Source organism: Gopherus evgoodei, chromosome 7, assembly GCF_007399415.2.
Source record: "Gopherus evgoodei ecotype Sinaloan lineage chromosome 7, rGopEvg1_v1.p, whole genome shotgun sequence".
NCBI classification, from domain to species: Eukaryota; Metazoa; Chordata; order Testudines; family Testudinidae; genus Gopherus; species Gopherus evgoodei.
This window is the reverse complement of record NC_044328.1, coordinates 77,163,801-77,186,759: the sequence shown is the minus strand read 5'-3', so window position 1 is coordinate 77,186,759 and position 22,959 is coordinate 77,163,801. Positions and strand designations below refer to the sequence as shown.

Genomic DNA, 22,959 nt, shown 5'->3' with positions numbered 1-22,959 from the left:
TTCACATACAGTTTTTTTAACTAATTTTCATTGCCACTCCTGAGTTATTTTGCTTGATACTTTAAACCTAGCAAGCAAGCGGCCTTGTTTATGTGTCTTTGTTCCTGTAGGTGAGAGGTGAATAGGCTCCACAGTCTCTGTGACTCTGGTCTAGGGGTGCACCTAACTACTAAGGTTTTCCACTTTGCAGGAATCTTCCTCTGGTTTGCACGCTGTGTGTGTTCTGTCTGTGCTCATGAGAGGAACATTCCAATGAGCAAAGTTTCTTGTTCATGCTTTTGGGTCCCTTATACTCTGTGTACATGCAGTGCCTAAGGCACTGGGCTCAGTGCTGAATGGGGCCTCTGAGCACGAGCACAGTCTAAAAAAAAAAAAATCAGCAGCATAATACTGCCTTTTCCCTTTTCTGTTTTAGCCTGCTGTTATAACATTGTTATTGGAGAAGCTTCCTGAGTTCTTTTTTGATACGTGAGTGTCTTAATATCTTCTCTCTGACCTGAACTGAAACCTTGTCTGTTGAGCGTGATCCCAGGTGTTTGCTTTTAATCAATGACTAAAGTTTGACCAAAATGACCTTATTTACATATTTGGGAAAACACTGAATCTGAGGAAGGGAGAGTGCAATGTACTATATAGTACTCAGCGCTCAACATAATTGGGCAGCACATAGCAGAGGACAAGCCTAAAGATGGGGAATTCCCCCTGATGTGGTGTGCATTCACTGGCTATTGGTGCTTACATTGGGTATATTGCCCAGTACAAGACTAAAGGCAGAGGCATTATGGGAGTGGAATTAAAAGGTACTCTGGACTCTGCTGGGACACAACAGTGACTTTTAGATCTGAAAGAACTGAGATCCCTTTCAGCAATTCACCTCAAAAACTCCAAATTCCCCTGTACTGTGAGACTCGGGAACTCTACAGCAAAGACTCCCCACTCTTACATAGTTCAGGAGTATGCTTATCAGCATGTAACTTTTTACAACAGTGTGATTTTAATTTTCAGATTTCCGTTTTTTCTTATTTCACACTCCTGGAAAAACAAAAACAAAACTACAAATAGCCCACCACCAACCACAACTAGAAAATTCCCCTTCAAAAATGTAATTAAACTTTATATTTAAAGTTGCTCTCATACAAGCTACAAAACAAGGTAGAGAAAAAGTTTTTGAAAATATGCAAATGATCAGTTAAACTAAATTATATTAATATTCCACTAACATTTATTTATGAAAATATTAATGTAAAAATTGTTTCTTACACATGTTTACAATATCATACTTACAAACTCTGTTAATGTTTACATGGGCTAAACATATTTATGGCTAGCCTGGATTCTGCTGTAGTGTGGGCAGAGCTTTAGAACTCTCTTCACTAATCCAGTTTTGAAGCTATTTGTGGATAGAGGAGGCCTGAAGCTAAGTCACACTGAGTGCTCATTTGCATGCCAGAATGCTTGTGGTGTTGAGGCTCGATCTCGGGTGACACACTCATAACCGTTGGTTTCTGGATGCTTAGGAAGTGAGAACTGTGAATAGTTCGCCCTACTTTGTACTGTAATCTGCAGTGGTTGTAAATGAAATTTTGCAGGTAGCTAATCCATGAAAGCCTGCTAATCTCCATAGTTTTGAAAAATATTTAGCAGAAATTCCTTTACTAACTGAGAGCTAGCAGTGAGAGCCTCTGCTGCAGTTTTGCATTTTGTACAGTTGCACTTTTCTCTCCCCATGCCCTTTATTTTGGTAAATACATGATCTTTCTCTGTCTAGCTGAATTTGCCTTGCATACTTTCATTCTGTCCACGGGCACCACATCATAACTAGTTTAATATTTAAAACAAAAACCAATTCCTCTAGCTGAATGCTATTGTTTCAAAGTCTAGCACCATGGTGGGTAACCATGTATCAGGAAAATAATGAATCTGGAGAAAAATGGACAGTCATTCTACATTGTTTCCAGCTTTGGCTTCTCTAACAGTCTTCCTTAACAGTGAGACTGGTGTTGGCTCTGTCGGTAGGATAACTTCAACTGACTTGTATTTCATTTGTTCTGATGTTTCAGTGTTGGCACCTTTGGAACCAATTTCCCTCGGCTTATTGTCAATCAGTTTAAATGGCTTGACAAAATACTTGACAGCAAGGTAAGTACTAATGGTGCAGTCAGCAGTATCTTTTCTTCATTTAGTTCTTTGAGCATCCTCAGATGGGATAAGAGAACTATTTTGCTTGTCGGTGATAACAAGCACATACTGAAAAAGTATGGGAGAGGTCAAACAACCAAAACATGTTGAAAACCTAGGGCTTTCTCTTTTAATACTATATTCAAACGGTTTATGACAATAGCCATTATGAATCTTAGGATTTGACCTGCAGATCTTAATATGTGGGCTGATAGAAATTTTGATGATAATGATAGCATGTGGAATAGCATGTGTCCCTCCCAAAGCAGAGGGCCAAAGGAGAATCTAGGGAATAAAGAGGACTGGACAAAAAGTCTAGTCCACAAAGTTAGGACAGTTAGGTGAAGGGAAATGCCCTGTAAATTATATTTGGTTTCTTAGCTGAATCTTTATGAAGTTTCAGGTGTACCATATATGAAGTTCCAATCTATTAAAGTTTGTTCTCCAGTACTAATTTATTTTATCCAAGTGCTTGACAGCTTGTTCTTGTAAAGCATAATGTCATGATGCACTGTCCCAATATGAAGATGTGTTAACCCCACAGATATTGGGGAAATTTTTAATACCTCGCATGTGTAAGTTGTGGAATGCAGAACAGCCCCATCTAATACAAATCGTAAACATTTGAATGGCTGAGAACACTAGATATAGAAGAGATGAGGATTTAAGTGAGGATTAAAGTGATTTCAATGTGTCTGCATCTATATTAGGTGTTTGCCCTGATTTAACCAGATTAAAGACAGTTTAGTTCAGGGGTAGGTAACCTATGGCGCACATGCCAAAGATGGCATGCAAGCTGATTTTTCAGTGGCACTCACACTGCCTGGGTCCTGACCACTGGTCTGGGGGTCTCTGCATTTTAATTTAATTTTAAATGAAGCTTCTTAAACATTTTTAAAACCTTTATTTACTTTACATACAACAATAGTTTAGTTATTTATTTATAGACATATAGAAAGAGATCTTCTAAAAATGTTAAAATGTATTACTGGCACGTGAAACCTTAAATTAGAGTGAATAAATGAAGACTCGGCACACCGCTTCTGAAAGGTTGCTGACCCCTGGTTTAGTTGAACCAGTGCAACTGTTCTAATGCAGGCCAAACCTTAATATGTACAGACTAAGGGTCTAATCCTGTAGTCCTTGTGAATTAGTCTAATTTAAGTCCGGGGTGAAGTGCTGGCCCCATTGAAGTCAGTGGCAACACTCCTCATGACTTCAGTGGGGCCAGGATTTCACCCAAGGTAAGTAAGGATACAGGCTCAGGCATCAAATTACTAGAGTTGTTGTTGTGGGTCAGTGAGGTAAATAGTGGGGGAAGGTATAAGTATGGAGCAACTATGATCATACTAAAGATATCTTTGACCATTAAATGTCTTGCAGTGTTTCTTGAATGTAGGAGAAAATGTACAATAACGGATGTCAGGAAGGAACATGTTCCACTCCCTGCTACCCCACAGCAAAGACAAGATCACCTGCTGGCAAGAGGCCCTTTAGATTTGCAGGGACAGTCCCCTGACAACTCAAAATTAGGACTGTTTTTTATTTTCCTTATTTCCTCCTGGCAGACCATTCAGATTGTAGCCTGAGGACTTCGAATGTTAGCTGTGCATTTGAAACACCCACTCAGGAGTCCGTACTGGAGTTAGCGCCTGACATAACTCCTAATGAAATAAGTGACAGACCTCCCATTGACTTCAATGGGAGTCAGGGGCATATTGACTTGTTTCATTTAAAGAGCCTTGATCTGAGGCCTAGTCTGCTCTTAAAACTTGGGTTGATGTAGCCAAGGTGCTCAGAGGTATGAAAATTCCATATTGACCTAACCCCCAGTATAGACGCAGCTAGCCTGATGGAAGAATGCTTCTATTAACCTAGCTACTGTCACTTAGGAAGGTGGACTTCTTGCAGCAGTGGAAAAACCCCTTCCATTGCTGTGGTCTGTGTTTGCACTACAGGCTTACAGCAGCATAGCTATGGTGCCGTATCTATGCCGCCAAGTGCCTATAGTGTAGACATGGCCTAAGTTGTTTTGAACTGAAGAACTTCATTGTTGTGTAACTGCCTGGCCTTGTTACTGAAAAGAATGGATGTCAGTGAACCTGAAGAGCTAACTTGATTTGACAGTTCCATCAGCACATTTGAGAACTGCTGCTTAGATGGGCAAGAGGTAAATGAGGATGAAGGAGTCTGGTAGAGAATTAGAGAAGGATTCCGTATAATTGTTCTTGCTTTCTGTGTTCTGTGCTTCCTTCTGTTTCTTTTTTTAGAACAGTCTATTGATTACTCAGTACCCAACTATCATTACTAATAAATGAGAGCAACTGTCCCATAGTGGTTTGAATGAAAGAGAGTTGCTGTCAATTGTAAAGGCTTGGTTATTTTTATCTTCCAGTCTCCTTTTCCCAGCAAAATAATTGGAGTTTTAACAGCAAAATATGCAATGCTTTAAAAATCACAGTGTGATTTAAATGGTCATCTGGCTTAGTGGAGAAGGCACTGGACTGGGACTTAGGAGATCTGGGTTATGTTCCCAGTTCTGCCATTGGCCTGCAGGGTTATTATGGGCAAGTCACTTCACCTCCCCGGGCCTCAGTTTTCCCCATCTGAAAAAGGGGATAATGACCTCCTTTGTAAAGTGCTTTGAGATCTACTGATGAAAAGTGCTAGGTATCATCATTATTTAAATGTGGTCAATCAAGAGGACAATGATTACACTGCTCTACAGCCAAAATGCTTCTGAAATAAATGTAGTCCAACTTTACTAATTCTGGGTCACTGAGAACGAAAATGATGCTTAAAATTGTTGATTGGCTCTAGATATGTTATTGGGTCAGTATATACGACCCTTGACTTGCGAATGGCGGAGGATATGTGAGTTATAAAGGGAAGAGATCTCAATTTAAACCAGAAATGACTAAAATACATCTTTGACTGGATCTATGAATAAATCTATGACTGGGTTTGGACAGTACTTGCTTTTTAGGCAAAACAATGAATGATGCAAGCTGAAGCTGGTATTGCATCATACATGATATGAATTGCATCATGTTATTCCTAGAAGTCATGGATGATGCAATCATAACGAAGCTTACATCACTCTGCTGAACAAATTGCCCTATATCAGCTCTAGAAATCATACAGTGTCGTACTCTTATTTGTCAGTGTTTGATTTTGCAAAGGGACACATTTCTGTTTAGCCAAAGTGAGCAGAGATGCCTCATACTTGTGTGAACAGTGCAGATAACTTCTGCTATGTTTGTGGTGAAGTGACTTTTGCATCACAAAAGCGCAGTATAACCACTATGGTAAAGAAAGCCTATCACCTTTATTTTGGCTGCAAAATTGGAGATCAGGACAAGAGGTGGGCCCACACATATGCTGCAACACTTGTGCAACAAATCTTTGCCAGTGGTTGAACAGGAAAAGGCAATCTATGCCTTTTTGCAGTGCCAATGATTTGGGGAGAGCCAACAGATCATACCAGCAATTGTTACTTCTGCATGGTGCCTCCAGTTGGGAAAGGTGTGTCAAAGAAGAAAAAGTGGACTGTACATTATCCAAACATTCCATCAGCTATACGCCCAGTACCCCACGGAGAAGGACTGCCGGTTCCTGATGCATCAGTATCATTCTCACTTGAGTCAAACGAGGAAGAGGAAGAGGATGAAACTTCTGGTCCGAACCATCAATGTCACAGGACCCACATTTTCTCACATCCTCCTCCTCTGAACCACACCTCATAACACAAGGTGAACTGAATGACCTTGTCAGGGATTTGGAACTACCAAGAGTAAGGCAGAGCTGTTGGCTCCAGACTATAGCAGTGGAATCTCCTGGCAGGCTATCAGGGCAAATGGAGCCCATCAATGCTTGCAGGCTATTGCTGACAGTGACAAGAGATGCTCCATTTATGAATACAAGAGACAAGCCAACGAAGCGCCGAGTAGACACTGAATAGAACTAAACTATGTACATAATAGTTTTTTTGCCTTTTGTTTCATAATCAATTTTATTTATATAACCCTTTTGCTGATTTTTAAAGTGTTATATAAACAGGACAGGTGAAATATTATCATGTAAAGCAACCATAACCATAAACACAATGAAAAGACCTAGGTTTACAATTATGATTAAAACTCTACTATCTACACAATATACATAGACATAAAATGTAAAAACTTAAATATTCTTAGAAACAGTAGCCAATCAGTTGTTTTAAATTGTCATATTTGAATTCAGCACATCAAATACATAATAAATACTCACATTTATCTCTGAAGCAGATGACTTCTCAAAATTGTAGACCAATGTTATGGCTGTGTCCAGTATAAGCATAGGACATTGTGTTTATAATGTCATTGCTGTGAAAATGTGCTGGGTTTTTGCTGATGGTTAGTGAGAAGGCCATGTTCCTTTTCAATTTGCTGTAGTGGTGGTGATGAAATTGTCATATCCCAATGTTTCCCTCTTCTGCAGGATCTCGTCATGAAATTAATGCAGATGGTTAGTGTTTCTCCAGCAACAATCCAGCATGACATTATTACCAGCTTGCCAGAGATCCTGGAGGATTCCCAGCAAAGTGAAGTTGCCAGAGAGGTTAGGTAAGGCTGACACTCATGCTGGTCTCTTATCCTCTTCACTGTGTATGCTTTACTCCCAGCTACGGAGTGCTCCAGAAGTGAGATATGTCTTTATCAAATTGTGAACTCCACTTTGTTTTGTATCTTCCATTTTGGTGTAGGACATCCATTTTGTTGTAGGGGCTGAGCATATGTCTAATCTTGCCCTGGGGCAGGTTATTATGCTGTATCCCAGACACTGCCTTGCTCAAGAAGGGTGTGAGACACCTATCTGAGTGACTTTGTCAGATGGGGGGCATTCCCAGGTCCCAGTCACATGTCTCTGCACAACATTAATCCTCTCATCCTGTGGGGTCAGAGTTAACTCCTAGATCAGGCACCATGGTCAACATAGAAGAACATGTTTTCTAACTCAGGCAAAGCCAGGAGTAATCCAGGTCAGGCTGTCTGGCACAAGTTACACAGAATCCCTTATCCCTATGCAAGCACCCCTGAGCCTAGCTAGACACATGCCCAGACTCCCTTCCCCCCGCCAATGCAAGCCCTGCTTGGGTCAGTCCAACTTGTCCGTGCACTCTGATGCTGGTATTGTGCTGTGAGCTCAAACTGCTGGGTCTTGCTGTGCTATCTCAGCAGTCCTGTTGTCCCCAGGCTGTGTGTCTGTAAGAGTCCCCGTTTCGCAAGCACCAGTGCAGTAGCTGGCTCTCCTCCAAGCAACTCCAAGTTCAGAGTCTGTACCCATGTGCTCTGGTGTCTCCCTGCCCCAGGCGGTCCATAGTTAGTTCTGGAGTGGCACTTCCCCACTCCCTCAGCCAGTCAGTTTCTGCAGAATAGCAGGAGGGTTTGAGGGTGGAGGGGTGGGGATAGCGATGGGAAGGGGGAGAAAGGAAGGAGAATGGGGATGGGGTTCTATCCAGGCACAGAACTATGACTGAGAAACAATCAGAGCAATTTAGGGCCATCAACTTTAATGTGTGTTAAATACTGGATCATCCACATGGAACAATGGATTGTCTACATCAACACCTAATTGTGGTGGGGAAAGGAGTTGGAATTTCTCAGACTGAGCACATTGCAGAAGCAGTTAGAGACTATGGGTAAGTCTACACAAGAAATGTAGGTACATGTCCACACTACCCTCCTTGGGTCAGTGGTGCACATCCTCACCAGGAGTGCTTCCACTGACTTAAGAGGGGCAGTAGAGCCCGGTCTCTCAGCTCCGCAGGCAGCTCCCTGTTGGGACCTTGGCTGCTCCACAGACTCCCGGGCTCACAGTGGGCTGTCTCTCTCTCCTCCCACCCCCTCATTCCCCACTGGGAGTGGGGGAAGTCACCTGAGGTTTCCCACCTCCCCAGCTCCCAAATGGGAGCAGGGTCCATTCTTGCCCCAGCTCTCAGGCGGGAGAGGGGTCCAGCCACCCAGCTCTCAAGGGGAGATGGAGGCAGCTGGACTTTAGCAGCCCGGTCTTCTTGTCAATTTCATGGCTCCTGCAAGACAACCAACAACTGATGTAAGTAATGCAGCGTCTACACAGATATTGTGTTGCCCTAACTACACCAGCATAAGCCTCTCGTGGAGGTGAAGTTGTTATGTCGGTGGAGTGAGATACTTTCTTCGGCAGGAGCATGGCTATAGTGTACACACTGACATAATTAGGTTGACGTAAGCTGCCTTAGGTCAACCTAACTGTGTAGTGTAGATCAGCCCTATATTAAGATGGGGGCTCTCTACGAAGGTGGGCTGGTCACCGCAACATGTAAGCAGAATGGGCTGGAAAGAGAGAAGGCAGGAGGGGCTCTGCCTAGACTGAAACACTGGCAAGACTCTGGACTCACAAAAGGCGTGAGATCAGACTAAGGGGAGAGTGCGTTTAGAACATTGTTTTTAAAGATCTATAACACTATTGCATTCTAAGAGTAAAGGGACTATGGTTAAAAACGTCCTTTGCTAAATCTATCTTTCCTGCCATCTTCTTGAAAGGGCTGAATTAGAAGCCAGTGTGCCAGCAATCAGGTGGAATTCAGGGAGTGCATGTCAAAGCAATTGCAGGGCTTGGGTGATCTGAGACATTGGTTTTGGGGATGAGTGTGGTTGGACTATCATCCCATGATCTAAGGAAGGGCTCAGACAAGAGGTCTGTGCCTGGGAGTGTGTCCTAGAAACTCAGTGCCAGAAACAGTGACTAGACACGGGGCTTAGAAGCACATGGGGCTCATGCATGGGTCTCTTACTGCAGACTGGTGACTGTCCAGAAGAGAGCACTGTGACAGGTTGTACCAGCACATGGTAGTTAATGTGTTAGCTAAAACATGTTAAACATACACCTTTTTTCCTAGTAAAAACATGGCCTTAGACTAAATTTTTGTGGGCAGTGACTGTCTTGTACCTCCATATAATGTCTAGCACAATGGACACCTGGGGCCTCTAGGTGCTACTGCAATAAAAATAATTCATAATAATAAATACGTAATAATGTGTATGTACAAGATGGCAGAATTAAGTTTGCACAGGCAGCTTTTGACTGCTTGGCTGAGTAACCTTAACATTCTTTTAGTGCTGGGTGTTTTTTTGTATGCAACTTCATATGTGTTTTTAAAAAGAAACTGAAAAAACAGAAATTCCATCATATGGATTCATACTGACCCCTGCTTGGGTCATCAGCGTATTTTGAACCAAGCACCTTTAGCGCCACGGCACAGATTTTTTCTGCTTGAGCTAAAGGAATAGATGGTAACGGCCTAATACTGTTAACACTTATGTGCACCAACCACCTGCGGGAACACAACATACACTTTGCAAGTTGCATAGTATCTTACGTAATTGTCTACAAGACAGCAGAGTAATGTTGGGATCAAGATTTGTGAAGTCTTTTCCTGGCTTTGGAGGGTAGCGAGTTTATTGGTTACAGACAGCACTGGTAATGACCTTGTGCCACCACTCAGTGAAATATGGGTTATAATACTTGCCTGTCTCTTACTGTGTTTATTGGGCAAGTCCTCATGCCCCTGTAACAGACTATGAAATTCAATACGTTATTAACACCAGTCAGTGGAAGGTGGCTCCCTGCTCAGTGCACTTTCCCCACAAGCCAAAGGGAAAGATGCTGTTGTTGTGCTTATGTCCTGTCTGGGACCATGTCTGCACTATGGGGCCTATACTGGCATAGCTATGCATAACCTCACAATGTAGTTGCAGCCTGCACTGACAGAAGGGGCTTTTCTGTCTCTATAGGAACACCACTTCCTCAAAGTGTTCGCTCAACCTAGCAGCGTTTACAGTGGGGGTTAGGTCAACTCCTATTTTGCTTAGGAGTGTGGATTTTTCACAACTGTGAGCGATATAGCTATGTCAACCTTGATTTTAAGTGTCGGCCAGGCCTGATGCTCTAACTCTGGGTCCGCGATGTAGGAGGCTGGGCCTGAGAACATGACTGGGCCATGTGGAAGGTCAGTGGGACCAGAGCATGCTCAGTAACATGGAACATTCAGAAATGTAAAGAACGAAGCCTCTAACAAATCTCTACTGAGCATGGGCAAATGGGTGATTTTCAGAGCTTTATAATTTAGCCAAATCTGGGTGGATTTTTATGGGGTGGTAAAAGGCATCTCACTGACCCCAGGACCAGTCCTTGTCAAATTTCAAGTCCTTGCTCCACCTTAAAACTGAGGCTTATACTGGAAAGTGCTAGGCATTGCTCCCAGTCCTGCCCAAACTAACGATGAGAAATAGTAAACTTTACTCGTCTTCATGTCCACTTCAATTATAGTGGTCCCAAATTGATTGTGTTCAGAGAGAAGCAATCTTTTCCAGTGTAATCATTTTCTATAATGCCCCTGGCGTATATTTGTCACTGTTGCAGAGATTCTAGAGTGAGTGGAGAAACTGCTAGCATTTTATAATTGCATAATTCCACTTAATAAAAAACTTTTAATTATTTGTCTGCAATATTTTTCTTGTGTATCAGCCAGCTGTTAAAACGGGACAGTCGCCTAACTGTTCCGATCTTGGATGCCCTTTCCAGTTTGGATCTTGACGCAGGACTTTTGGCTGAGGTAAGAGATTCTCTACTAAACTGAAGTGTAAATATTAGAACTGCTCTGATCATTCCAAGTGTTGTGTTAAAACCAGCTCCTTTGAGTCTTTCTGTGCCAGCCAAAGTGGGAAAGGTGGCAGGAAAGTCATTTGAATCTATAAGCCTATTATATAAAATTGTTCTTGAGAGAAAGCAATGAATTGAGGATGACTTATATGAGATTTTCTGGCTATAATGCAACGGAGTGTTCTCAGAGGATGTACCATTCTCAGTTAGCAACTGTTTATGCCCTGAAACATAAGGGCTTTTTTCCCTTATTGTTTTTACCCTGTCTATTGTAAATGGATGTTCTCATTATACATGTAAATTTCCTAACCCTTTGAATCCTGTTAAACTCTTGACCTCAGTGATATTATTGTGACACCTAGTTCCACAGATTATTTAAAAAAAATAAGAATTATCCATCTTAAATTTGTTGCCCTTCAATTCAATTGACTGACTGTCCCCTTGATCTTGTATTATGAGAAATGGTGAACAGGAGCACGCAACTTACCATCTTCATTATTTTGTGTCACTCTACGATGTCCCTTCTGAACTAAACACTCCGTCTTTTCAGGCTGTTTTCATATGGAATTCACTTCAGCTTCTGATCATTTCTGTTGCCCATTTCCAAAACCTTGTTATCTCTGCTGTTTAGTTTTTGACATGTGGTGACCAGAATATAATCTAGTATTCTAGGTGAGAGCATCCCACTGATTTATATAACATTCCATATTCTTCTCTAGCCCCTTGCTTTGCATCCAAACATCTTGTTTGTTTTATTGACCATCACTGACATTGATCAGCAGTTTTCATTGAGCTGTTTACAAGAATTCTCAGGTGTCTTTTCTTGAGTGGCTTCAGTCAATTAGAATCCAGCAACATATGAGTATTCAGAATATCCCTTCCAATGTGTATTGCTTTGCACTTGTCAGCACTAAATATCATTGACAATCATGTTGCCCATTCCCTTACCTTGCCATGATGGTGTTACCCTACTTCCTGAGAAGTTCCTCGCTATCTTTTCCAGCCTTGCCTATTCTAAATAATTTTTTTTTATAGATTCATAGATTCCAAGGCCAGAAGGGACTATAGTGATCATCTAATCTGGCCTCCTGTATAACAAAGGCCAGAGAACTTCTCCAAAATATTTCCTAGAGTAGATCTTCTAGCAAATCATCCAATTTTGATTTAAAAATTGTCAGTGATGGTAAATTCTCCCCAGCCATTGGGAATGATTTTTCCTCATTTGCAAATGATGCCACTTCATAGCTCACCACTTTTTTCTGAGGATCTTTATTAAATATCACCAGTCTCTGTTCAGAACCACTGGTCACCTTTCCCCATTATGGAAATTTCACTGTGCATCTCAAGTTAAAAAGAGAGAAAGGTCTGTGTCATGGGGGTGTATAGAACCCATGCTGGCCTGATAACCAAGAAATTAAAGCAAGAACTGCCTGTCAGTGCTGATTGGCAGCCTCACAGCAGCTGGGGGAGAAAAAGAGCTTAGAAGCAGAAGGGTGGGGTGGCTGCCAGAGGAGAAAGCAGGCCAGAGAAAGAGGGTCCTGCCAACAAGCTGGTGAGAAGCCTCCCCAGAGTGACAACAGCCCAAAGAATGGATGACCAGCGCCACGGGCCGCAGAAGCCTACAGAGCCAATGGAAGTAGGAAGGAGCTCAGAGTATTGCAGGAAAATTGTTAAGGACTGATTCTGCCGGCTTGCCTGGGTTAAGGGTCCTGAGCTGGAATCTAGTGGAGTGGGTGTGCCTGAGTTCCCCTACCAACCCCTTAACAGAGACTTAAAAGCCAAAGGAGGTTCCAGGCCCCTTTAGGAAAGGACCAGATAACCCCTGCCAACCATAAGGGGAAGCCTGTACACCCCAGTGGGACAGAAATTAATGTCCTTGCCTCCAGAAGAAACTATGGAGACCCAGACCAAGAAGGGCAGACTAATTGAACCGTTCGATCTGAGACGACTGCCATTCCCTGTCTAACCAAGTGTGGCACTACGGCATGGGCACCAGCTTACAGTCTGTAAACAGGCTTGTGTGGCTGCCTGTCAGAGATGCTGCTGCACATGGAGGCAAAGGAGCAGAGAGGAGAGTTTATATTGATGACATCTGCTGCTTGTCTGACTATTGGGCTGTTTAAAGGGACCCCCTGTGGATCATGATTTCTTGGAAAAGTGGCTGGGAGGAAGAGCTTGAAATGAAGAGCAAGCCTTTCTTCCTGTATATTAGCTGAGGGAGATTCAGTGACTTGGCACTGGCTTAGTATCTGTATTTTTATTTTGTCTTTTATTAATACTGAACTGCTGCTGAAGAAGGCACAAGTGGCACCATTCTGCAACCCCCCTCTCAGAATGAATCCCTGCTGATACAGCATCAGTACATGTCCTCTGCTGACTGGGCAGTCATTTTATGAGTGTCACCTCATTGTCAAGGCAACACCTGCAAGATAAACTGTACAGCAGGGTGAAAATGTCGAATGGAGGTGAGGTACAATGGCTTCTTCCAGCCAGAGCCTATGTTCGTGCTGAATGGTACAAATCTCATGTTCAGGTTGCTTCTGAGCACAATGCAGGTTAGTTGTTTGAGTGTATTAAAGACTATTTTAATTATTTACGTGTCCCCAAAGGGGTGCTAGTGCTCTAGAATAAATTTTACATCTCCCTGGCAACCCCAGTCTTACCCATGACACATTATTGCTCTTTCCCTTTAGGTGCGGCAGTCTGCTATTGATCATTGTGCCTGCTGTAAAATTGGAAGATTTGCCTGTAGTAATCAAATCATTCTACATAACATCAAAGCTGTGGATGCAGTAGAGGGTACTGTATTTACTCTGTTACAGAGAGGAAATGTACAAATGAATATTCTTTGGGAACCCCAGGAATGGCATGCTGGTATAAACCTATGGGCAACGTAGTCCAGTGTCTAGCCTGGCAGAGAATCAATGCCTGATTTTTCAGGAGAAGGTGAAATACTCTAATAATACTCCACGTTACTAAACACCATAAGAAATTATTCCTGACCCCCATTGTTGATTCACTTATGCCCTGAAGCATGAGGATTAAGAGCTCCTCCGGTGCTCTGGTATTTTTCAGCCCCTTTGTTATCATCATTTGTTTTTTAAAATATGTTTTACAGAAAGTGACAGGAATCTTCTTAAAGGGCCTTCCATGAAATTCTTGTGGTGGTGGACTTATCATCCTGCGCCCCTCTTTGTGTCTCTCTTGCTGCAGGTCCTTGAAATTTCCCTGGTCCAGCTCCAGCTAGGCTGACTGCAAAAGTCTTTTCAAAATAAAATTATCTCAACACAAACCTTGATAGCAATAGTCCTTCCTCCCAGTGTGTTTTTGTTTTTCCATCCCTCTTCCACAGCCTTGGGAAGGGACTGTGAATCACCCCTTTCCCTCCTGGGGCTGATGGTCCCTGGCAAACAGTTCCTCTTTATTTTCCCCTTTCACTGTGAGAACAGGAACTTTTAGTGCTATCTCCCCCTCTCCCCCCCCCATCCCCAATGTGTTTGTCTCGATTGGTTTAGATGATTGATCGGGAGTGGAGCCTTGCCCCACCCTACGCTGAAAGGCTGTTGGCTCTTGGCCCTTAAAGAAACAGTCATCTCTTCTCCCTTGGGCCATTTCCCCATGTCTGCCCCTGCTGTCCCCAGGATCATCATTTGGCTGAGACTGTTAGAAGGGGTAACTTGAAACCCTATTCCCTTTCACTCCCCCAATTCTCTTTTCCTCAAGGACCAGTGTGGGGAGGTTGTCACTCCCAGGGTGCAGTCTGGGAGCTGCTGGAACTGCTGTGCCCCCTGACATTCAATTGGGATGGCCTATCTCACAACTGCTCTGCTGGTGACTCAGCTAGCCTCTCCAGGCCCTGTTACACCCAACACAACAGCAGATGGCACCACACACCCAACTGAGTTACCTGGTGCTTTACCTAAGCCCACTCATGGACCAACATGGGGCAAACAGCCAACTTCTTCCAGTTCCCCAGCCTTGCACCCCTACCGGAGTATAAACCCAGAATTATACCGTCTTGCTCTGCACAGGATCTGTACCATGCAAGCTCATTAATTAACTCGCTCTTCTCACAGTGTGGGAAAGATATTCAACAGCTTTTGTTTACCAAGTGGAGATTTTCCCATATACTCACTGAAATTGCACTGGTTAAGATAAAACATAAAACAAAGGTATTAACTATAGAAAGATAGAGTTTAAGTGATTATAAGTGATAGCAAACAGACCAAAAGCAGACTACCTAGCAATAAACAAAAATGCAAGCTAAACCTAATATATTAGATAGATGGGGTTTGAATGAGCAACTTTTCACCCTGACTGATGATACAGCATATTCTTAGGGCAACAAGCTGCATCTGCCTTGCAGCTTGGTTCCCTTCCCTGTTCCAATCTTTTGTCTTCCAGAGCTTCTTTCAGAATTGAGTTGTGCGGGAGTGAAGAACAAATCATGATGTCACTCCCCACCTTTAGATATTCTCTCCATATGGCAGGAACCCTTTATTTCAAGCTAAATTCCCAGACCAGTTTGGGAAAAATACAGGAATTTAGGTCATGTGATCTAGTCACATGACCGTGCATGCCTTGCTGAGCCATAGCAGCCATTAATTCATAGGCTGTCTGTAGCATTCCTAGGAAGGCTCACCAGGTGGGGATAAGCTTCTTCTAAGGCCTATTATTTCTCTTAATGGCCCATTACCTTGAATAGGCCCTAGACTGGAAGCATCTTGCCTAGTGGGTGTCACCCAGTGTAACCACATGTGAAATACAGATACATAGTCAATATTCATAACTCCAGATACAAAAATTATACATGGATACAATAGGATAATCATATTCAACAAATTATAGCTTTTCCAAAGAACACCTCACATGACACATCTTGTAGAAAATGCATCATATAATTATATCATAATCATATCACTATGATGAATATGGGGTGCAGTGTCACAATCAGTTTACCTCGTTATGGTCTGTAATATTTTCTCTGGGGATTCTACAGAATTGTCTTTATTTTTCTTCCACCTTTCTCTATCCCTCAAATCTATCTATTGATTGTAAAAATGCTCTAACAAATTTGCTTATCTGTTATAAATGACTGTGTTCTGCAGGTGATTTCTGCCCTTCGCAAGAACTTGGATCTGTCGTCATGTATTTTACCTCTGCAGATGCTGTCTTCTCAGAGCAAGCTCAAAAGCCAGCCACAAACGAGGTATTTGCATTGTATGCATGATTCTACTTGGTTTCTGCATGGGAAAGATGGGACAAAAGGACTTTAATTCTAATTTCTGAGACTTCTCAGTTGGTTTAGTTACATACACTAGCATCATTTGCCCATTGTGCTGTCTCTGCTGGCATCCTCAGTGCTTCAGACAGTGTCCCTTCCAGCCAGCATCACTGCAGCCACATCCCTGTGTCTGCTGCCATATCCTGTCTAGATGGCACCCTCCACTGTCCCACTGCAGTGTCTCTTCCAGCCAGCACCACACCCTGGCAGCTGTGCTGGCACATCCATTCTGGCTTGTGCTACTGTGATTTCATCACCCTGACTGGCATTTGCACCCAGGAATAGCACCACTGCCCACCTCATCCCTGTCCCTCTGCCACCACATGATCCTGGCTGGTGCTGCTGCGGCACACAATCTCTTCCTACCTGCCACTGCCTTTATTGTGATTCCAGCCAGCATTGCTTTCACTCCATCCTACTGTCGTCTCCCTTCTAGCAGGTGCTGCTGCAGCTGCTCCTCTTAGCGCTGAGTTGACTGGTACCTTTTATGACAAGATTCACATAACAGATGAGCAATTCTGTTCCTCTCTGGTTGTTTGCAGTTCCTCCACAAGCCAAGTGAGCAGCAGCCAGAACTGTGTCAAGCTCCTTTTTGATGTGATAAGTGGCTGTGAGATTTCAGAAAGGCATTTCTGAAGCTTGGATTAAGGTCAGATTGTGCTCTCCAGGGTTTTCTCTGGTTTAGAACATTAACTGTAGATTTCCCCACTTGCAATTGTAGTGTCACAAACTATCTAGTGTTTACACTTTTATCCCTGAAAGTACTGATACTAACCTTTTTCTGTGGTATTGATGCTTTGCACTTTTCAGCTGTAAATCTCAAAGTGCTCCCAAGACTGTGGGTAAGCAGTACAAGCCTTGTTCTACAATGTGAGGACCTGAGGCACTGGTGAAGCCCAAGAGCGTGTTTTAAAATGAGCACTTTTTGGTAAATTTGTGCTTTAGCTTATCTGGGCCTCAGTCATGTCATCTGTGAAGTGGGGGTAATGATATTGCTATTCTTCATAAGGATTAGCTTGGTAATTGATGTTTGTAATGCACTATTGAAATGTCCAGCAGGGACTGATCCTGCAGAGGGGACAAAATTCCATTTGTAATGATGAGCTGGGGTATAAACCGTGAGGCTGGAATTGGTTTCTTGTTCCCAATTCTTTGTTGATTTAGGATTTCAATTCCTTTTTCAAAGGTTGAAGTTGTTTAAGAGTATCCTCAGTCAAACTGTAAATTTGCACATTTATTCATGTGGGAGGATGTAGGAGTGGAGAGAGAGAGCAGATCTTAAAAGAATAACTGGATGAAGTCAGACATCCTGTGATGTAAGGTGTTCATATGCAAGTGGAGATGTTACTCAGGATCTGTGCAAGAATGAGGGAAAAACTGAGGAATCAGAGAAGAAATTTGAGGAAAATATACTGTGCTGCGAGTTCAGGCATGCCTTCTTTCCCTTCCCTGTGCCTAGAATACTTCCTGCCAGCTGCATCCAGCCATACCAGAGTGTTAGACACGCTTTGAGAAAGTGAGAAACGTTCATTCTATCTTGCAGTTTGAATTTTCTGTTTATCTGGCAGTTTTTTTCCCCAAAATAGTGTGCCCACCCATCTGAGCCACCCGCACTGGATCAAATTTTACATGGTGTGGTGGCTAGAATTTTTTTGTATTTTTTTTAAGGGAAATGTTCTGTTCCTCAATGAAGACATTATTCTTACTCGGGAAAAATTTCATATGGGAAGGTGGAGGAGGAGGAGCTAGCTTTTAATGAGAGCTCTAGGAACTGCCTCCAGACTCTGCAGTATTTAATGCAATCCAGTATCCTGGATTAATGGGTTTGCAGATAAGAGAAACTGACAGGTGCAATATTTCTTTTGCTATCTGCCTGGCCAGTCTGGTCATATTCCATTGTGTAGGATGTGTGCGTTTTGAAGTCCGTTATTACTTTACACTAGTCATAGAATCCTAGGACTGAAAGGCACCTCGAGGTCATCTAGTTCAGTCCCCTGCACTCATGGCAGGACTAGGTATTATCTAGACCACCCCCAACAGGTGTTTGTCTAACCTACTCTTAAAAATCTCCAATGATGGAGATTCCACAACCTTCCTAGGCAGTTTATTCCAGTGCTTAACCACTTTGATAGTTAGGAAGACTTTCCTAATGTCCAACCTAAACCTCCCTTGCTGCAGTTTAAGCCCAATGCTTCTTGTCCTATCTTCAGAGGTTAAGAACAATATTGTAACTGTTTGTTTATTTCTTTTCTCCTTAGGCTATTGAGAACACTGTCTCTGTGTCTGACCATAAGGTAATGCCTCTTTTGACTCTTCCTGTGCTGTAGCTGTTATGTGTTATGAGCTTCTGTCTTGGACACACACTAGCAAGGGCACTTGCTTTGTTCACAGCCACAGGATTGGAGGTTTTGCTGTGGAGATCAGACTGCCAGTGATCAAGAGATCTTGTGGGTCTCTATGCATTTGTTCTCTCCATGGTTTTACTGGGTTTACTCTGGAATTTTATTTACACCTGAACATTCTTAATAACATGCATCCAGCCAGTCTGAAAGTCATGTGAGAGACGGGTTCCTCTTAATCCACCTCTCTCCTCCACCTGTGGTACTAGAGTTTGACCAGTCAGTTAAGTGACTTATTGAACCCCAAACTTTCTCTGTAGAGCTGATGAAAAATGGATGGTTCTTTTTAGTCTTTATTTTCTTTAGTGTTCTGCAGCCAGCAATCTCCCCCAATTCTGGACATCTCAGTTGCTCTCGTCTCTCTGCAGTGCACAGATGTGATGAGCATTTTGGCACCACACACTCTGGTCACTCCCCCCCCCCCCCACCTCCATGTTTCGATTTGCTGCCGGTTCTCTGCCTCTGTGGCAGCAGACAGTGGCTGTTCGTTTGTGCATCCTGGCCTTGCTTCTTCTATTTAAACTTTTTTGCCTTGTTGATTGGGCAGTGGGGAGCAAGGTTCTCCGTCCCTGAGCCTCCGCTGCAAAACCCACCCTGCTGGCTCCTCTGCTCCTTACAGGCACGGCCAAGCAGCCAGAGAGCACTGAGTCAAATCCAAGCAGTGCTCAATTTGTGAAGCAGTCTTCCCAGGCCTGGCAGACGATGAATTGCACACAGCCTTCTGTCCCTGATTTCGTTAGGTCCTGGGGCTATGAGTCGGAGAGGCAAGTGGGGTCCCTATCAATGTTCCCTCTAATTTTTTCCATCCATATGCAGAATGAATTTTGTTACGTGCACCAAATGCTCGAGGTAATGTGTGGATGTGCGCCACCAGTAAGTAGAAACAAAAAAACCAGATATAAATAAATATTTTTTTAAAATTACCATAGGAATAATTACTTCAGCCAGGAAAGGTTAGGGATTTTAGAACTCATTTACTCAAAGAATTAAATGTAAGTGTAAGAGAGAAATAAAAATTATAAAATGCATAGACCAGTCAAGAAACACAAATAACAGCCCTTTGAAAAAATAAAATTAGAGAATATATGTGCATTGCAGGAAGTATCAAGAAGTAACAGCAACGATAATACAAATATGTGTTGGCAGGCGACTGTGAAAGACTCTGTGTGTGTGTGTGTGTGTGTGTGTGTGTGTGTGTGTGTGTGTGTGTGTGTGTGTGTGTGAGACAGACAGACAGACAGAGAGGCACACAGTGTCTGTGTGTGAGAGAGACATGCATTGCCCCTTTAAGAACATTGCCCTTTGACAGAGCAGCAGCCACCAGCAAGCTCCCTTCATCCCACATCATGAACTCTGTCACCCCCACATCCTCGCAGAGAGGGGGTAGAGGGGCGGGGGGGGGAACACCCTGACATCAGCCCTCCCCCTCTCCCCCTCCCCCTGCACGTGCATAGCAGCAAGAGGCTCCTGGGATCAGCTCCAAGGCAGAGTGGCAGGCAGGGAGCAGCGCGTCAGTGGCGAGAGGGGCACCTGAAGTATGCATCCCTTGATAGACGGCTGGGTGGCCGCACAGCTTAGAGGGAACTTAGGTCCCTATCACTAATGCAGCTGTGACTTCAATGGGGGAAAATGGACCAGGAACCCAGTGCAGAATAGGGAGAGGCTCCAGAAGCAGGAGAACCCTGACCACTTGACTAAGAGGATAAGTCCCGGGGCCTCTTGCAGAACTAAGAGGGGAGGATTGCAAGGGCCACAATTGTCCTCTGCCTCCCTGAAAGTTGTAAGTAGGGTCCTGAGCAAGCCCTGGAAAAGAAGCAGGGCCTCTACTCAGCCCCCTCCCTCCCATCTGTCCGGGTGGGCCCTGACTAGTTCCCCCTCCTATGTTCACGCCATGACCTCTCAAGAGGGTTCCAGGCCCTAGGAGAGCCAAGTCATAGGTGGCCTCCCCAAGCAAACAGTAGAGCTTCTATACTCCCAAGTTTAAAAAAAAAAAAAAAAAAAAAAAAAAATCTGAAGGGGAAAGAAATGCACACAAAATCCAGAAGGTCTGAGTCCCTCTGACTCCTCCCCCTGCAGAAGGCGAGCTGGTCTGGCTCTGACGCCAAACAGGCCAGGGGAAAAGGTTAGCTAAGAGCTTTTCCCCTGGAGAATGTCAGCGATGTGCAGTAAGATTATCTGCAAGATTCAACACAACCTCAGTAGGCTCCTGAGAGTGAGCCTCAGAGTCAATTTCTTTCCATCAAAACCCTCCCCAGTGGCGGGTGATACTCCTTCATTCCTCCTTCCAGGAGGTGAGTGGAGTAACTCAATTAATGGCAAGCATGGTTAACTAGAGCGATGTCAGCTCCATAACCTCCAGAACCAAGGCTCCATTGCTGAGATACCAAAGGCTGACACTGCTGTTGCATCCCTCCCCAGGGATACGATTAGCCCCTCAGAAGGGGAGTTCTATCCTCTGCACTTCACAGATAGGAAGATGGAGGCCATTCTCAAACAAGACTTTGAAGCCTCCTCTGTCACCTACCAAGTGTCCCTGGGAGCAGCTGCCTGCTTTGCAAGAGCATCTCTCCTGGTTGGCGAGATCACAAAGCCCTTAAGGAGAGAGATCACCCTGACTTTGGCTCCATGTTAAAATGACTGTCTAACACAGTTTTTGCTAGTGGGGCGGGTTTTGTCCAGTGTCTAAATTAATGATCTGGAGTATGGCGTGGATTGCCCCCTCAGCAAGTTTTCAGATGACACTAAACTGGGAGGAATGATAGATACATTGGAGGGTAGGGATAGGATAGCAGGGGGGCCAAAGATTGGGCCAAAAGAAATCTGATAAGGGTTCAGCAAGGACAAGTGCAAAGTCCTGCACTGAGGAGGGAAGAATCCTATGCACTACTACAGACTAGAGACCGAGTGGCTAGGGCAGCAGTTCTGCAGAAAAGGACCCTAGGGGTTACAATGGACGGTAAGCTGGATATGACGTCAACAGTGTGCCCTTGTTGCCAAGAAGGCTAACAGCATTTGGGCTGTATAAGTAGGAGCATTGCCAGCAGATCGAGTGACTGATCGTTAGGGGATGAGATAGCTCAGTGGTTTGAGCATTGGTGTGCTAAACCCAGGGTTGTAAGTTCAATCCGTGATGGGGGCAATTTGGGGCAAAAATCTGTCTGGGGATTGGTCCTGCTTTGAGCAGGGGGTTGGACTAGATGACCTCCTGAGGTCCCTTCCACCCTGATAGTCTATGATTCTATGAATAGTGATTGTAGCTGCACTGCAGTGGATGCAATGAGATTCTCAGCCTGAGCCATGGCTTCCAGCTAAGCTGCCAGACACCACCTATGAACTCTGACCCTGGAAGGTGGGTACTTACTCTAAGCAGGTCTTATGTCTCCAAGTTTTGGGGCTCCGTCCTTTTTGGAGAAAAGCCAGCTAAAGTGGTCTCAGTCAATGCAACAAAATCCAAACAGTCTCTCCTTCCCCACTAAATTCTCTCTATAGAATGTAGTCTGATCTTCAGACAGAGATGCTCCTTTCGCTACTTGTCCTCACAGAGGTACCTGCGAAGGGACAATCGGTTCCCCAAGGGAAGACAGTAGGGTCAAAGTCCAGGGGAAAGTCCAGAGGGACCTCAGCTCCCCTAAAATCTAATTTATGACTAAGATCATGTAGGCATCTGCCCAGGAGAGAAGCGAGGAGGCAGAATTTCCCATTTTTCTAGAGAAATGGTTTTCTTCAACCACAGAGAAGTTAATCAGGGCAATAGTGAGCCAGGTATATTCTCTCGAACTGTGGGCTCCACTCCATCCATTCTTCATTCCAGTCACCAGGTTTCAATGACTCTGTAAAACATGCTCTGGATCAATTGAAATATCTAATTTTCTGAATATTGGCGTGATAGACTGTTCCCTCAGAAAAAAGGTTTGCCGGTTGTACTCCATCTTCTTCATCGTAGAGAAGCATATGGTGGGTATCAGCGCCATTCTCAACCTCAAAAGGCTGAACAAGTGGATGAAGAAAACATGTTTCTGATGGAGACCCTGGCCTGTACGGTGTCTTCCCTGTCCAGAGGGACTTCTTGACTTCAGTACCTCTTGCAGACACACATCTCCATAGCCCCATCCGATTGTGCCACCGCAGACTTCTGAGGTTCGCCTACAGCAGGAAACATTATGAGTACTGAATGCTCCTGGTTGGCCTGTCTTTGGCCACCAGGGTTTACAGAGATGGTGGTAATAGTCAGACTCAGGTTTCAGAGAACTCACCTGTACCATATTCTTGACCACATCCCAGTTAGAACTCCAGCAATGCAAAGGATCACATCTTGGATGTTGATTCTCCTCCAGGTGCATGGCTTCATCATCAATGCCAAGAAAAGTTCTCTGTTCCATCCAACAGCATAACCACCTGGGAGCAGAAATAGACACC

General features: G+C 43.8%; 1 protein-coding gene across 1 annotated transcript in view; it reads left to right on the top strand.

Moving 5' to 3' along the window:
• The window catches only part of FANCD2 (FA complementation group D2), a 146,395-nt gene that overhangs the window by 4,188 nt on the left and 119,248 nt on the right, over positions 1-22,959 (top strand). The window contains 9 exon segments of the mRNA XM_030570879.1: positions 416-468; positions 2,061-2,139; positions 6,658-6,782; positions 10,726-10,813; positions 13,554-13,659; positions 15,970-16,069; positions 16,687-16,749; positions 16,751-16,793; positions 18,403-18,438. Of these exon segments, the coding sequence (XP_030426739.1) occupies positions 6,667-6,782; positions 10,726-10,813; positions 13,554-13,659; positions 15,970-16,069; positions 16,687-16,749; positions 16,751-16,793; positions 18,403-18,438 (552 nt within the window). The 5' untranslated portion in view covers positions 416-468; positions 2,061-2,139; positions 6,658-6,666.